This window comes from Phyllobates terribilis, unplaced genomic scaffold, assembly GCF_046119375.1.
Source record: "Phyllobates terribilis strain yellow unplaced genomic scaffold, ASM4611937v1 Scaffold_136__1_contigs__length_4911898, whole genome shotgun sequence".
NCBI classification, from domain to species: domain Eukaryota; kingdom Metazoa; phylum Chordata; class Amphibia; order Anura; family Dendrobatidae; genus Phyllobates; species Phyllobates terribilis.
In genome coordinates, this window is record NW_027362896.1 from 1,380,298 (window position 1) to 1,397,672 (window position 17,375).

The 17,375-nt window shown below is 45.6% G+C and overlaps 1 protein-coding gene across 1 annotated transcript; it reads left to right on the forward strand.

Moving 5' to 3' along the window:
* Nucleotides 1–1,486: 1,486 nt before the first annotated feature.
* Nucleotides 1,487–17,091, forward strand: LOC141204942 (uncharacterized). Its single transcript, XM_073663982.1, has 6 exons — nucleotides 1,487–1,585; nucleotides 3,272–3,451; nucleotides 3,535–3,658; nucleotides 3,742–3,839; nucleotides 4,038–4,128; nucleotides 15,890–17,091. Exons 1-6 carry the CDS (start codon nucleotides 1,487–1,489, stop codon nucleotides 16,918–16,920), a joined length of 1,623 nt encoding a protein of 540 aa, XP_073520083.1. The 3' UTR covers nucleotides 16,921–17,091.
* Nucleotides 17,092–17,375: the final 284 nt, after the last annotated feature.

Below are 17,375 nucleotides of genomic sequence, written 5' to 3' on the forward strand. Positions count from 1 at the left end.
GAAGTAGAGCCAGCGAACGATACACTGAAGGAGCGGTCAGAAAGATAGGAGGAGAACCAGGAGAGAACAGTGTCCTTTATGCCGATTCAGTAGAGCATAGAGAGTAGGAGATGGTGGTTCACAGTGTCAAAAGTTGCAGAGAGGTCAAGAAGAATGAGCAGAAAGTAGTCACCATTATGTTTTGCTGTCAAAAGGTCATTGGTAACTTTGATGAATGCAGTTTCTGTAGAATGTAGGGGGCGGAAGCCAGACTGTGGTGGATCTAGAAGAGAGTGAGTGGAGAGGTAACTGGTAAGGCGGGAGTAGACCAGGTGCTCCACTAGTTTAAAGATGAAGGGGAGATTGGAGACTAGTCTGTAGTTGTTTGTGCAGGAAGGGTCAAGAGAGAGTTTTGTAATGATAGAGTGTTTGAAGGAGGAGTGAGGAAGACACCGGGAGAGATTGAAGATTTTAGTTAGGTGAGTAGTGATGACTGGAGAGAGAGACTGGAGTAGGAGTGAGGGAATGGGATCAGTAGTGCATGTAGTAGGATGAGAAGAAGAGAGGAGCCTGGAGACTTCTTCTTCTGTGACTCGGTCAAATGTGGAGAGAGAGCCAGAGGAGATGTGGGGAGGGACGGGAGTCTCGACACTTTGTGGCTGGGAGCTGATTTCCTAATGGATATTCTCTCTTTTTTTTGTGAAGTAGGAGGCCAGATCCTCAACACAAATGTCCGTGATAGGGGCCATCGCTTTAGGATTGAGGAGGGAGTGAAAGGTGTCGAAGAGTTTTTTTGGGTTGTTGGATAGTGAGGAGATCAGGGTGGTGAAGTAGGACTGTTTGGCGAGGTGAAAGGCAGAGTTATAGGTTTTTAACATAAATTTATAGTGGATAAATTCTTCTGGTGTGCGAGTTTTCCTCCATAGTCGTTCTGCATCCATTGTGGTGTGAACCAGGGCTGTTTTACTCTGTGTTTGGAGGTTCTGAGGGTGAAGGGCGCTGAATGTGTGATAGGTAGCAGTGTGCTGGGGTGGGTGAGGATTTGTGAGCCTGAAGGAGAGAATGTTATGGTCAGAGAGGGGAAGAGGGGCGATATCTAGGTAGAAGATTGAACAGAGCCGGACAAAGACCAGGTCAAGGGTGTTCCTGTCTTTGTGTGTCTCAGAAGTTGAAAGTTGTGAGAGGCCATGAGAAGTGGTTAGAGATAGAAGCTGGGATGCAGAAGTCTCCCAGGATAAGGGTTGGTAATTCTGAGGACATGAAGTGCGGAAGCCAGGCAGAAAAATGGTTAAGAAACTGGGTGGGTGAGCCTGGGGGACACTATACGACCGCTACTCTGAGGGAGAGGGGATGGAAGAGCCTGATGGTGTGGGCCTCAAAAGAAGGGAATGAGAGTGATGGAATTGGGGTGATGACCTGGAAAGTGCATTGTGGGGACAGGAGTAGGCCAATTCCACCACTACTTCTGTTTGCAGGTCTCGGGGAAATGGGGAAAATGTAAGCCGCCATGAGACATAGCAGCAGGGGAGACAGTGTTAGATTCCTGAATCCAGGTTTCATTGAGGGCCAGCAGATTAAGAGAGTAAGTCAGAAAGTAGTTGTGCAGGTAAGGAAGCTTGTTGCATACAAACCGAGGATTCCAGAGTGCACAATTAAAAGAGGGAGATGGAGTACAACAGATGTTAATAAGGTTAGCAGGGTTTTGATGTAAGGTGGGGGAGGGGTTGAAGTTGGCGGAAGGTGGAGAGATATCCCCTGAAACAGATAGAAGCAGTAAAATGAGAGAGAGCAAATAGTTTTTGGATTTGTGACATGGTTTATTGTGCAATATCTTGGGACAAGATGGACTGAAATTATTCAGGAAGGTGAAAAGAGCATGGGGAGCTGTACATGGGGGAGGGAAAAAGAGAGGGGATGAAGTAGATGAGTGGTGATGGAGGGGGGATGGGGCAGTGAATGTGAAGGACAAAAGCACAAAGCACTCGACCATCACCTGACCGTTGACGTCAGCGGTCGCGTGACCATCAGCTGACAAAATGACGTCACCGCAGGTCCTGCTAGTACACCGCGGGACGCGGAGGAGAGAGGACGCGGCCGGGAGAAGACCGGAGAGGTGAGTATACAGGTTTTTTTTATTTTTACCTTTATTATTTCTTTTTTTTCACCGCGTGGTAGCCGGGATGAAGAGGAGTTGTAGTCTCCTCTTCATTCTGGGTGCCACACGCACCGCGATTACGCCGCAATTTCGTGGCCATTGAATTTAATTGAAACTCAGCAAATCCACATATACCTGCGGGTTTGCTTCGTTTCAATGTTCCTCAATGGCTGCGAATTTGCGGCGTAATCGCGGTAGAAATGGTCATGCTGCGTTTTGCAACGCAATGCAATTTTTTTGTTTTTAAATAAATGTTTAACATGTAAAAGAATAAAATGTGTCTTGTACTTTTTGCATGTTTTTTTTTATTTTTACAAGAATTGTTGGTGCCAACTTTCTTTCGAAACATTTTAATATCTGCTTTTTTTCTGGTGCTTTTCTTGTAATATAGGAAAGCCTAAGGCCAGAAATAAACTCCATAAAACACTGTACAAGGAGACTTTGGTATCAAATAATTTCTGTCCTCGGTGTTTGTGGTAACGAACAGACGGATTCTGGCCAAATATGTTTCTAGAGCCGTAGTAGAAGATGAAGATGTCGTCCTCATCATAAAGTAGTTATTTCTCATGTTACGTGTAATGAATATCTCCTGCAGTATTGCTAATGCCGGTAAATGAGACGAGAATTCGCTTTATGGAAGATGAGTCTATGAGAAAGGTATTCAGCTGCAGACTCCGAGGAAGAAACTGCTTGTTGTCTGTGGCCTAAAATATATAAAGGTTTTATTAGTAGATGTAAAGAAGGAAACTAGATACTGTAAAATAATAAATCTCATATGTTTCCCTTATTATCTCCAGTGATTGTATTATTACACAGGATTTTTATGATGTTCCATCGGCTCATCTTCTTCTCATTCAGGGCTCTACAATATCAGATCCTCTCAGTGAAGATCTTCTGCATAAGAGAATTTTCCTGATTTACCCATCAAAGATGGATATGGACAGAGGCAAGATGGCGGAGAGGATATTACACCTCACCCTAGAGATCCTCTTCCGGCTTACTGGAGAGGTGAGAGATTCTGATGACGTCACATTACATCATTCTTATCTATGGGAATAACAGATGGACAGAACTGGAGAGGTGAGGACTCTGGAAATGTCTGGAGTGAGATTTATTAATGTGTCTCTCCATAACCAGGATTACACAGTAGTGAAGAAGACCTCTAGTGAGCGCTGTCAGGACCCTGTGTCTGAGGGATGGGAAAGACTCCTGAGCCCAATCACGGGACCTCCACCTCACCCCCTGATACATGAGGACATCAATGACCAGAAGATCCTAGAACTCACCTACAAGATGATTGAGCTGCTGACTGGAGAGGTGACACTGCTGGGAATGCTGGGACATTATACAGTAACACTATGAAGGGATTGGGGGGATGACTGTATCATTGTATGTGTCAGGTTCCTATAAGGTGTCAGGATGTCGCCGTCTATTTTTCCATGGAGGAGTGGGAGTATTTAGAAGAACACAAAGATCTGTACAAGGACGTCATGATGGAGGTTCCCCAGCCCCTCACATCACCAGGTAATAGACAGGACTAAATACACACGGCCTATAATTATCTGTATGTAAAGAATGAATTCAGTCCCTGTATGTGTTTCCTCCAGATCTATCCAGTAAGAGGACAACACCAGAGAGATGTCCCCGTCCTCTTCTTGCACAGGACTGTAAACAAGAAGACCCCAATGTTCCTCAGGATCATCAGGTAGATGGAGAGAAGGTGTCATGAGATCTCCCCTATGATGTGTAGACGGCTGTGAAGGTCTTGTGCTCAGTTTTGTTTTATCCACCAGTATTATATGTTTTATACTTGTGTAATGATAACGGTGGAGATGGCAGGATTAGAGCTGATCATAGATGGGCCTTCGCCATCTGTCTGTGACTTTTACAATATTTGTTTCAGGGTGAAGATCTGACCCATATTAATACTACAGAGACATATGTGAGGGGTGATGAGCGGTGTAAGGAGGAGATTCCTACATATGACCACCCAGGTGAGTAGAGACCACTAAATGCAGAGAAGTCACAGATTATTCTCAGTCACCGGCTGTGGCTGCTTTATCGTTGGTGTAGTCCGGCCGTATCACAGTTGTGTGATCACCATTTTGTCTCTAGACCACAACATTCTCCTCCACCCAAAACTGTTCCAATGACTTTGGGTATTGAAAGCCCTTTTCTACAGAACTTACAACCTGGAGGATCCACCTATCCTCACGGATTAGATCTGCCCAGATCTGTAAACTACAAAGCCAAATGACCGCGTACGTAGAATGTGCTGACAAGTTAGAAAATCACTTGAAGGAAAACATTATGATGGTCCTGTAAGAAAAAGCGGAGGGTAATGATGGTGTTGGCTTCCTAGATCCCTGATATCTTATTGGATGAATCCACCTTCTCTCCCTTCTGTGCTGCTGAATGTGCTCATATGGTCCCTACAAGACCAGGTCCAGTCTTTCTGACCAAACTTCACTTTTATGATCTACAACATTAAATGTGCAGTGAGGGCTAAGTGTGAATTTCTGTACAATAACAACAGAGTCTCCCTTTATCCTGACTTTTCAATTTCTTTTAAAATCTACTAACTTCAAACAGGATTGTGATAAACTACAAAAAAACATTACACCTGTGCCATGATATGTCTCTAAGCTGTGCGTGGCTGATGGCTGTAATATACATTTATTCACGCCTGCAGGAGATGTGTTGGCTCCAGCCCTGGTTTCATGGATTCACTCCACGTCATAAATTCCATTATGTTTTTGATTCTTTTCAATCTCTCCTGAAATGGGGGCGCTAATACTTTCTCTACTTTTCTGATCAGGACTCATAGTAGCTCCAATAGTCCCACCATAAATGAGTGCAACTCTGGTGTGGTGTTGGAGTTCTCCCCTCATACATACGTTGTTTTTGGGGATGTAACATGTTTTTTCCCCTCACCCATGACAGCACACCTTGAGAGAGGGATCCGCCCCACCAAGGACAGGAAACAGTCTCAAATAAAAGGGCGGTACCTATCCCTCGCTTCAGTTGGTTTCCTGTCCTTGATGGGAACCTGTCTGAAAAGAAGATGTCCATACTTACCTGGGCTTGTTCCGGTGTGGAAGAGCGGGCACCGGGTTCCAGGTTCCAGAAGCGCCGTCCGCGGTTCCCTGGAGCCGTGTCTGAGCGTGTGCAGGCGGTGAGGAGGGCTCCGGCTCCCCGCAGACCGCTGCGCTGTCCTCTCCCTGCCGCAGGCACCTGGCTGGCCGCACGCCGGGAGCGGCGTCTTCCGGGTGTGACGCGCCTGACGTCACGGCGCGGTGCACGCTGGGAGAGACGTGCCAGATTAAGTCAGGGGGCGGCACCCGGATCTATCATGGCAGCGCCCTGTAAGCGCTTGCCGGCTGGCTTTTGAAACCTCGGCCGGCGGGCGTTAGGAGGGGGAGGACACCTGATCCGGAGGAGGTTCCGGATGTGCCCTATTTAAGGTGGGGGGGTTGTCCTGGTCAAATGCTGCCTATACTCATGCTTGTGGTATAGCAGCTATGGCAGACCAGGACAGCCAGGAGCAGCAGCAGCTGACCCCTCCATCTCAACAACGCCAGCGGAAGAAGCAGTTGGACGCCTCTCACACGAACAGCCGCTCCAGCAACCGTAGCGGCAGCAGAAGAAGTAAAGTATCGGACCCTTCAGGGCCCTCCGGAAGGGATTCATCTTATGTCCCGCCACAGCCTCCAAATCTGGTACCCTTTTGTGACTTCAGGGGTGAGTGATCTTCGTGAATGTCACTTAATAGTAATGGAAAGTTATTATGTGCTTCATTCCTTAGGAACCTAAGAAGAGTAGCACCAAACAGAAGCACAGGGTTTGCGCCTTATGTCAAGTCCCCCTTTCCATAGATTGGCAGAAACAGCTTTGTGCTAGCTGTATTAACCAAACCATAGCGGAGAGCACCCCGGATTTTGCTTCTAATTTGAGGTCCGTAATCTGTACAGAGGTTCCACATTCCATAAAAGGCTTACTTAAGGGGAAAAAGAGATCCCATAAGGATATCTCCTCCGACTATGATTCATCCTCCCTGTCAGAGGATCCATGCCTCAGTGATTCATCATCCTCCTCTTCATCAGACTGTGGTTGGCCCTGTTTCCCTATTGAGGATAAGGACAAGTTGGTCAGAGCGGTCAGATCTACCATGGGTTTGATGGAGAAGGCTGCCAGGTCCCTGGAAGACATTATGTTCGCAGGCCTGGAGGTAAAAAAGAGACGCTCCTTTCCAGTGAATCCTAAAATTCAGACCCTTATAGACGGGGAATGGAGGAAGCCTGAGAAATCGGGAGTGTTGCCCTCAACCTCTAAAAGAAGGTACCCCTTCGAGGATAGTGTCTCTGGGTCCTGGGATAAAATTCCTAAAGTTGTCGGGTCTGTCGCTCGATCATCCAAAAAATCGTCCCTACCCCTGGAAGATTCGGGCAGTCTAAAGGATGCTCTAGATAAGAAGGCAGACTCCTTCCTGCATCACACCTGGGAAGCTGCGGCAGGGGGCCTGAAAACAGCGGTAGCAGGCACTTGTGTCGCTAGGTCACTCATGGTGTGGCTTCAACAATTAGAAGACCAGCTCAAGGATAAAAAGATATCCAGAGATAAAATCCTCTCCAATCTACCTTTACTACAGGCAGCGTCCGCTTTCCTTGCCGACTCCTCAGCGGATTCGGTTAAACTCGCTGCCAGACGAGCCCTGTGGCTCAAGGGTTGCCCAGGAGAACTGCAGTCTAAACATAAACTTTGTTCCCTTCCTTGTGATGGTAAACTCTTGTTTAGCCAAAAACTGGATGAGCTTTTGGAGAAGGCTGGCGACAGGAAGAGAGGTTTCCCAGGGTTCACAGGGGGCACAAAAAGGTCCTACTTTAGGAGGAAAAGAATTAACCGGGGTCGCCCTCCGGGAGAAAGGAAAAGATGGGAGCCCAGATCTAAAAAAGACTCTGGTTACATGTTTGGGGGGCCATCCTCCAGTACCAAAAAGTCTCCCAAATGACGCAGGGCTAGAGGTCGGGGGAAGGCTTTCCCATTTTATCCCAGCTTGGGAAGCCATTACTTCAAATCCCTGGGTGTTGAGTATCATAAAGAATGGCCTAAAGATACGCATCAGTCAAGTCCCCCACAGAACCTTCATGATCACCTCCAGGAGGAAGTCCAGGGAGGAGCAGATAGCCCTAGAGTCGGAGGTGCTAGATTTAGTCAACAAGCGGGTCCTTCACAAAGTTCCCGGTTCTCAATGGGGAAGGGGATTTTATTCCCCCCTATTTGTGATAAAAAAAACAAATGGGTCCTTAAGGACCATTATCAACCTCAAAAGTCTAAATCAGCTGATAGAGAACCAGACTTTCAAAATGGAATCGGTGAACTCGGCAGTAAAACTCCTACACCACAATTGTTTCATGTCAGTTATCGACTTAAAAGAGGCCTATTATCACGTCCCAATCCATCCAGACTACCAAAAGTACCTAAAGGTAGCCCTATTCATCCAAGGGGAATTGAGACATTTCCAGTTTACTGCCCTACCTTTTGGTCTCTCGATAGCACCGAGAGTGTTTACAAAGGTTATAGCGGAGGTGATAGCTTTTCTCCGAATCAAAAACGTGGTGATCGTTCAATACCTGGACGACTTTCTGGTAATAAGGAAATCGGAGCACCACTGTTCCTCTCAACTATTAGAGGTCAGGACAGCCTTACATCAGCTAGGATGGTTGATAAATATTCAAAAATAAAAACTATCTCCCTCAAGGACTCAGATCTTTCTCGGCTTGACCCTAAATTCCCAACTCCAAGCCTGCTTCCTCCCCGAAGACAAGGTTTGCAAAATAGTCAGCGTGGTCTCAAGGACCATACAATTCCAACAGATGCAAGTGGCTCCAGCCGGGGGGGTCATCTAGCAGATCTCTCGGTTCAGGGGCTCTGGCTACGTCACGAGATAGGGACATCATCGAAACTAAAAGAGCTTTTGGCAGTGGAGAAATCCCTGATAGGCTTCCTTCCCCACATACAGGGTCGCCATGTCCAGATCAGGTCCGACAATCAGACGACAGTAGCTTATATAAATCACCAGGGAGGAACAAGATCACGCTCCCTGATGGTAGTGGAAAACAGAATCCTGCAACTAGCAGAACAGCATCTCCCATCCCTCAGTGCTCTTTACATCCGGGGGGTAGAAAATTCAAAAGCAGATTTCCTCACTCGCCACACTTTAAGACCGGGAGAGTGGGCTCTAAACCCGATAGTCTTCCAACAGATTATCCAGCTATGGGGGTCACCGGACATTGATTGTTCGCAACCAGGGCGAACAGGAAGGTGCAGAGATTCTGTTCACTAGATCCAACAGAGAATCCCTATGCTGTAGACGCTCTCCACATACCCTGGAAGTTCAGGAAGGCCTACGCTTTTCCACCGATAGTAATGATCCCGGCAGTTGTGAGGAAAATTCGGGAGGAGGGGACAAGGATCATTCTGATAGCCCCCTTTTGGCCAAAAAGACCCTGGTTCTCCCTGCTTCGCCTAATGTCGGTCTCGGATCCCTGGGTTCTGTCGGACAAGCCGGACTTTCTCATCCAGGGGCCGATGTTCCATGCACAAGCCAAAGGTTTCCATCTGGCGGCTTGGAATTTGAAAGGTTGTTACTGAACAATAGGGGGTTTTCACCAGGCCTAGTTTCCACCCTATTGGATAGTAGGAAGCCCATAACCACTAAGATTTATAGCAGAATCTGGGGAAAATTCCTGGATTTTATAGACTCCCCGTTGTCGGATAAACCTCCAATTAAAGATGTCCTAGAGTTTTTACAGAAGGGACGTGACCTGGGTTTAGCTACGGGAACACTTAAAGTTCAGGTGTCCGCCCTAGGGGCGCTCTATAATTGCAACCTGGCGGGGAACATGTGGGTCTCTAGATTCATTAAATCCTGTTCCAAAGCTAAGCCAGTTTGGGCTCTGAGTCTCTCCCTGGGACCTGAATTTGGTTTTAAACGCACTCTCTGGCAACCCATTTGAACCCCTGCAGGTTATCTCTCCAAAGTTCCTCACCCTCAAAACCATTCTCCTGGTGGCCCTAACATCGGCCCGTAGGGTGAGTGACCTGCCGGCCCTTTCTGTTGATCCCCCCATACACCCAAATTCATGATGACCGGGTCGTCCTACGTACAGATCTAGCATACCTTCCGAAAGTAGTTTCCAGATTCCACTGTAATCAAGAGATTGTGCTTCCCTCATTCTGCAGTAACCCAACAAACCCCGGGGAGGTTAGATTCCACAATCTAGATTTTAGAAGGTCTTTACTACAGTACATAGACATGACTAATCAGTGGAGGAAGGACCGCTCCTTGTTTCTGGCCTTTCAGGGGAGTAGGAAAGGTCACGGGGTGTCAAAGGGAACTATTTCTAGGTGGCTTAGGGAGGCCATTTGTCTAGCTTGCATATCTACAGGTGTTCCGGCACCGGACGGTATTAAAGCTCATTCCACCAGAGCTGTCGCAACCTCCTGGGCAGAGAGAGCAGACGTCTCAATTGACCAGATATGTAAAGCTGCTACTTGGTCTGCACCATCCACCTTCTACAAGCACTATAGGTTGAATCTATCCTCCTCTGACCTCACCTTTGGGAGAAGGGTACTTCAGGCGGTGTTCCCTCCCTAGGGTGCTCATATTCTCCAAAATTCTTTTATGGTGTGCTGTCATGGGTGAGGGGAAAACACCAAGGTTACTTACCGGTAGCCGGTTTTTCCTGAACCCATGACAGCACCTGTAGTTTCCCCCACCCCCCCCCCCCCCCCCCCCCGTCTCTTTCTCACACCCTGGTGAGCACTTTACATTTTGGGTGATTTTATTTATATATATATATATATATATATATATATATATATATTGTAGGTGTTGGTTATGTGTCTAACCTTTTCTGGAGGTCCTCTCAATGCTCTGTAATCCAACTGAAGTGAGGGGGAGGTACCGCCTTTTTATTTCAGACGGTTTCCTGTCATTGGTGGGGCGGATCCCTCTCTCAAGGTGTGCTGTCATGGGTTCAGGAAAAACCGACTACCGGTAAGTAACCTTGGTGTTTTTAATCTTTCTTTTTTTTTACAAGTTCACTCTCTATGATAGTTTTATTGTGGTGGGATTGGCCTGTCTCACTTATGTGAGTCTGTAACTCCCTGATAGTCTTTAAAAAAAGATCTCCATTGCCTCTTCTTCACTGTTATAAAAAGTTCTCTTTTAAATGTCCAATATTTCTTCTTGAAACTCATCTGACAGAAAATCTAAAAAAAAATATTTCTAACTTCTCTTGAATCCGACAATCCCCTATATACGGTTGTACACTACTGTCTGGGCACATGGCAGGTTAAGAAGGGAAGGAGCGCCATTTAGCTATTTGAATGCAGATCTTGCTGGAGTAGTTTGCAGACACAATGTACTGGGGGCACTGTTCATGGTCACCTGGCAGCTCAAAACATGGTCACCACGAACAGGCTTGGTGCTATCTACTCCATTTTCCAGATCCCAGGGATTGTCTTGCTCATCACCCTTTAAACCCTCTACATGGATCTGGACTTACACACAGACCCCTAGGCTTGGGCCACGGTGTAACCTGTTGTTCTGTAGTGTGAGATGGCAAGAAGAAAAGTCAGGTAGCCGGGTCAGAACCAGGAGGGCAGAGAAAATACAAAATCAGAAGACACAAGAGTAGTCGGTAAACGGGCCGAGGTCACAACAGGAAACAACTACACAAGCCGTTAGCTGAGCACAGAGGACTGAACCAGAGGAGAACAAGGCTGTATCTGGCAGCTTCCGGCAATATGCTTCCAGCTTTAGTAGGGTGCGGTGCTTTCCAAATGGCTGAAGCAGGGAGCAGATTACTCTAGCTGGACAGCACACACACCATTTGCAGAAGCCCTAATATGACAAAATAGGAGAAAACTAGAGCAGTAGAAATCCCCATAAAGTGACTCCATTTTGGAAATTATAACCATCAGGGAACTAATCTGTAGGAGTAGGGACTATTTTGACTCCACATGCACTTTCCGGAAATTACCACGCAGTGGATGTTGGAGAGTGAAAATTACAAATATGTGATTTTATTTCTCCAGCCGGAGAAAGTAAGAAAAAGTCTCGGCACTAACCTTGGTACATGTTCGGAGATAGCTGACTACCCAACAAACCCATGAAGAAAATATGAATATATATTTGTCAACGAGCACTGCAAGATATAAATTTGCAAGGGTACATGTCCGGCATCCCCATCACAGTGCCCACCTTTTGTAAATGCCATTTATCCAAAAATCGGAAAGAATTATGTTTTAAAATAAAGTCGAAACTGCGGCAAATAAAGTCTGCAAATTGCTATGTAGGTTATAATATAAGTCTGTGTAATTAGTATTGTAAGCCAAATTTAGAAGATGCCTCTCACTGCGTCAACACTGAGATCCTGCGGGACCCTAGTATACAAACGCATTACATCTATAGATGCCATAACAAAATCTTCCTGCCAATCAATCCCTGTAAGTGCTTGTAAGAATGCACCTGTATCTTTTAGGTAAAGCCCCGTTCACACATCCTTTTGTAAGTCCTTATGCTGTCCATTTTTAAAGGGCCATAAATATGGACATACGCACACCCATTGTATTGAATGGGTGTGTGCACATGTCAGGTTTTTCAAAGGGATCTTGTGTCCATGTGAAAAACCTGTAGACATGTCAGTTTTTTTGTGCAGCATGCACACATGCACACTCATGACACACAAATGACATCCATGTGTCATCAGCCTGACATGTAGCGGCACCTGGAAAACAGTGATACAGTTCACGCTGCTCCCAGGCGCCGGCTGCTGGAAGCAGGTGAGTATAATTTTTTTTTTTTTTTTTACAGGGGACATTGGCTTCAATGGACTAGGTGTTAGGTGAGTATAACTGTCTTTTTTATCTTTAAATAAATGTGTTAAACAGAGTGTGGACTTTTATTTCTAATAAAGGATTATTTTCAGGTTGTATGTTTATTTCAATAATTAGTATGAAATAAACTTAATCTTATAGACGTCTCTCCATTACTAACCCCTGGGCTTAATGTCATCTGCCAATATAAGGTTGACATGAATCCCATCCCTATTACCCCACTTGCCACTGCACCAGGGCAAGTGGGAAAAGTGAGGCTAAGCACCAGATTATCCGCATCTTATTGATGTGCCATTTCTGGGGCCACTGAGAGCTGATCTTATTAGCCTCGGGAAAGGGGGGCAGTATCAATGGCCCCTTCACTGGCTAGTAATATCTGCCCACAGCTGTCAGTTTAGCCTTTGCTGTTTAGAATTTCTTGGGGGACCCTATGTTAATTTTTTTCTGAGGTTCCCCTGTAATTTAGCAAGTAAACGCTAATCAAACAGCTGTGAGCTGTTAATAGCCAGGGAACATTTTTGGCTTCTGGCCCCTTCCCTGGCTAGTAATATTAGCTTTCCTTTTGCTGGTAATGAAAATGACGCAGGAGCCCACGCTATTTTTTCTATTTAATTCTTCATTTTACACTGAATTTACTCAGCTGGGGCTGTATACAACTCCCATCATTGTCAACTCCCATCATTGACAAGGGGCAATGATGAGAGTTGCCTTCAACAGCCAGCGCCTGGGATCAGCGCGAACTGTACTGCTTTTCCCAGGCACCGGTACGTGTCATACGGACGGCACACAGATGTGTCACACAGATGTCACATACATATGGATGGCACACGGACATCACCAGTACTGGTTTTTCCTGTACAGGAATCGCCAGAACGTGTGAAGGAGGCCTAAGAAGGTATATCCTTCAGCCGAGGCCTCAGAAGCCAATTTGTGTATTGTGGTAGCGGCACTGTTGGAGAACCTATGCACACCACAATTGGGCAGTCCTTCCGGGCTGCCAAAGATTTGTGGAATCTTGGAATAAAATACCAATTGGCTTTTTTTGGGTACATTGGAAAAGATTTTTCGTCTATTTTTTTAGAATTGTGCCCAGCTCTCCAAAATTATGCAACAAAGATTGTAATTTATTTCTAAACTTAAAGAAGTTCTACACTACTTTTCCATTGATACCCTATCAATATTTGATCGTCCTGGGTCCCACACCCGGCACCCCTGCCGATCAGCTGTTTTTCGTGCCGGCGGCGCCCGTCGGAAGTACTTCCTTGCGGTACTTGGACGTCTAGCTGTAGTGCCCACAGCGGAGTACTGCACATCTGCCTCCCATTGAATTGAATAGGAGGCGTATGTGCAGTACCCCACAGCGGCCACTACAGCTAGATGGCCAAGTACCGTATTTTTCAGACTATAAGACTATAACACTTTTTTCCTTCAAAATTTTTGAGGAAAGTGGGGGGGGGGGGGTGCATCTTATAGTCCAAATGTATGTATGTGCGTATATGTATGTGTATAATATATATATAGTTATACAGTGGTGGGGGGTGCGGAGGAGCGGGGCACAGGAGGCAGGAGCTGCCCGCTGCAGCTACACTGTGCCCACTGCTAAAGAAAATTTATATTCACTGCTCCCCACGCCCATGAAAATGTAGGCGAGTATAATTGTTTTATTTTTTTTGTGTGCAGCGTGATGGGGATGGAGGTGCCATTTATATCAAGATGGGGGTGCCATGCGTACCAGGAGTAGGAATGAGGGGTGCCATGCATGCCAGGAAGAGGGATGAGGGGTGCTATGCATACAAGGAAGAGGGATGAGGGGTGCTATACATACCAGGATGAGGGATGAAGGGTGCTGTACATACCAGGAAGAATGATGAGGGGGGCCATGCATATCAGGATGAAGGGTGCCAAGGATACCAGGAAGAGGGATGAGGGGTGCCATGCATACCAGGAAGAGGGATGCCATGCATACCAGGAAGAGGGATGCCATGCATACCAGAAAGAGGGGTGAGGGGTGCCATACATACCAGGAAGATGTATGAGGGGTGCCATGCATACCAGGAAGAGGGATGAGGGAGGCCATGCATACCAGGATGGGGGATGAAGGGTGCCATGCATACCAGGAAGAGGGATGAGGGGTGCCATGCATACCAGGAAGAGTGATGAGGGGTGCCATGCATATCAGGATGAGGGGTATCATGCATACCAGGATGAGGGGGCCATGCATACCAGGATGAGGGGTGCCATGCATACCAGGATGACGGAGGCATGTATACCAGGATGATGGGTGCCATGCGTACCAGGATGATGGGGGCATGTATACCAGGGTAAGGGGTAGCGTGCATACCAGTATGAGGGGTAGCGTGCATACCAGGATGAGGGGTGCCATGCATACCAGGATGGGGATTAGGGGGGCCATGCATACCAGGATTGGGGTGCCATGCATACCAGGATGGGGATTAGGGGGACTACGTATAACAGGAAGGAGGGGCTCATATAAACCAGGATGGGGGATATTAGTACAGAATTGGGGGACATTACCCCTATACCAGTGTCAGCAGAAGACCTCCTCATCCTTAACAGTGCATCATGACCACATTTTTTGCTTACATTTTTTTTCTATTTTCCTCCTCTAAAACCTAGGTGCGTCTTATAGTCCGAAAAATACGGTAAGTACTTCCGGCCGGCAGCCTCCACTAGCACCGACAACAGCTGATCAGCAGGGGTGCCTGGTGCGGGACCCCGGCCACCAAATCTATGATGTTTCCTGACTGAATTGAGGGCATATAGGAAGATGGTGGCCCTCCTGCAAAAGCCTTTATTTCAGGTTCCTCAGACGCTGAGTGAGAATCCTGTTCTGCAGGCAGATTCAATATCAAAGTCGCATCTCTTTGAAGGGAGACCACCCTGAATCCTAGAGGCCCGATCACACACGGAGTCTCTCCTGGTTTTCTGGATGTAATTAGAGGTGCGGCAGTGTTGAATGCTTTAAACACAAGGATTTTTCTCACTGCTTTAAAAAAGTCAAATGCATTCATTAAACAAAAATGTAATCGCTTCGATAACAGTGAAGTGGTCGCCTCATCTACCGTAAAGTCAGTCAAGTCAATAATAGTAAGATCTTTTGTAGAGTCTCCGTCTAGTGTCTCCAAGCGACTTGCTTCCGTTTTGTCCTGTTTTTCTTGGGTGGTCTCGTCTGATTGATTTCCTGAAGGGATATGTAACGCACCAGGTGTAGAAAATGTTCTGGAGATTTTTTACAGCTGTTTTTGGACAGACTGTTGGGAGCTTTCTGATGCGCACCCGTGTCTGCGCACAGTGCCCAGATTGTGCTCCAGGAGAGACACTCCGTAAATTAAGTGGGTTCTTCTCATTATAGTAATGCTAGATACATCGATACTAAAGGGGGTTTTTGCACACTGCAAGGCTCAGATTTTGGGAGATCGGATATTGGTGGATTGGTTTATGGAAGCCATGTTACTTTTCAAGAGCCTTTTAGCCACTAATAATGTGGAAACCTCTGTTTTTCCTCTGACAGATGATGGACCTGAGTGGGGACTTGTTTTTTGTGAGATGAGTAGAAGTTTTTATTGGTATTATTTTCCCCTACATAACATTGTTTGGTGACTTTTTATTCCATATTTTGGAGGCAGAATGAACAAACAGTTAAACACCACGCTCTACTGGTTCATCCTATGAGATTTTCTATTAGACTGAGAACTGTCATTGTCCTGGTGAATAATTCAGAATTTTTACATAACTTGCCATTTGTACGGACAGATTAAGTAGAAATGTTCAAAAAATATACATTTCATGAATATTTTATTCAAAAATAATAATTGTTTTTTTTCTTGGCAGATGACTGTACCAGGAGATCAGAGGGACAGCTGACATCTTCAATTTTTAAATCAGATGATCTTGAGATCCCACAGGATACAAGTGAAGTGAATGCCATTACTCCAGATATACCATCATCCCCTCACAGCAAAGATCTGTCATCTGATCCTTTGAAACAGGTCCTGATTTCTGATTCATTACTGATTACCAAGGAAAATCAAAGTCACAAAATAACCATTAAAAAACAAATCGCTCCTCCTGATCTTGTTAGTCACCAAAGAACTCACACAGGAGAGAAGCGTTTTTCATGTTCAGAATGTGGGAAATATTTTAACCGCAAATCAGTTCTTGTTAATCACCAGAGAACTCACACAGGGGAGAAGCCTTTTTCATGTTCAGAATGTGGGAAATGTTTTGTAGATAAAGCAAATCTTAATACACATCAGAGAACTCACACAGAGGAGAAGCCTTTTTCATGTTCAGAATGTGGGAAATGTTTTACACAGAAATCAGTTCTTGTTAAGCACCAGAGAACCCATACAGGGGAGAAGCCTTTTTCATGTTCAGAATGTGGGAAATATTTTAACCGCAAATCAGTTCTTGTTAATCACCAGAGAACTCACACAGACGAGAAGCCTTTTTCATGTTCAGAATGTGGGAAATGTTTTACACAGAAATCAGTTCTTGTTAAGCACCAGAGAACCCATACAGGGGAGAAGCCTTTTTCATGTTCAGAATGTGGGAAATGTTTTACACAGAAATCAGTTCTTGTTATGCACAAGAGAATCCATATAGGGGAGAAGCCTTTTTCATGTCCAGAATGTGGGAAATGTTTTGTAGAGAAATCAAATCTTAATACACATCAGAGAACTCACACAGGGGAGAAGCCTTTTTCATGTTCAGAATGTGGGAAATGTTTTAACCACAAATCAGTTCTTGTTAAGCACCAGAGAACCCACACAAGGGAGGAGCCTTTTTCATGTTCGGAATGTGGAAAATGTTTTAACCAGAAATCAGATCTTGTTAGTCACCAGAGAACTCACACAGGGTAAAAGCCTTATTCATGTTCAGATTGTGGGAAATGTTTTATACAGAAATCACACCTTGTTAGACACCAGGGAATTCACACAGGGTAGAAGCCTTTTTCATGATCCGAACGTGAGAAGTGTTTTTTTAATCAATAAACTTTATTGAACACCAAATAACAACATAGTTTACAGCAAAATAATTATTTTACATGTCGTCATACAGTACATGTACAGAAATTGTACCTATTTAAACCAATTGTTCATTCAGTATCATTCAAATAACAACCATATAGTTCTCCCCTTTCCAGCCCAGTACTAACATCCACCCTCTCCCACAGTGTGCATTACAGTAAAACCATATACATACTCAAATAGGTGTTGCTCTAGGCAATTGGTGCAGTACATCAATCTACTACCCAGACAGGTGATAATCATAATTTATTGGGTCAGTAAATGAAATAAGACCTCTCTAGCCAGCT

Bases quoted from the DNA above. Each gene is read 5' to 3' on its own strand.
- LOC141204942 (XM_073663982.1), top strand. From the start codon at position 1,487: ATGAGACATAGCAGCAGGGGAGACAGTGTTAGATTCCTGAATCCAGGT. The intron at 3,452-3,534 runs GTGACACTGCTG...TGTATGTGTCAG, and splicing joins TTGAGCTGCTGACTGGAGAG to GTTCCTATAAGGTGTCAGGA. The intron at 3,659-3,741 runs GTAATAGACAGG...TGTTTCCTCCAG, and splicing joins CCAGCCCCTCACATCACCAG to ATCTATCCAGTAAGAGGACA.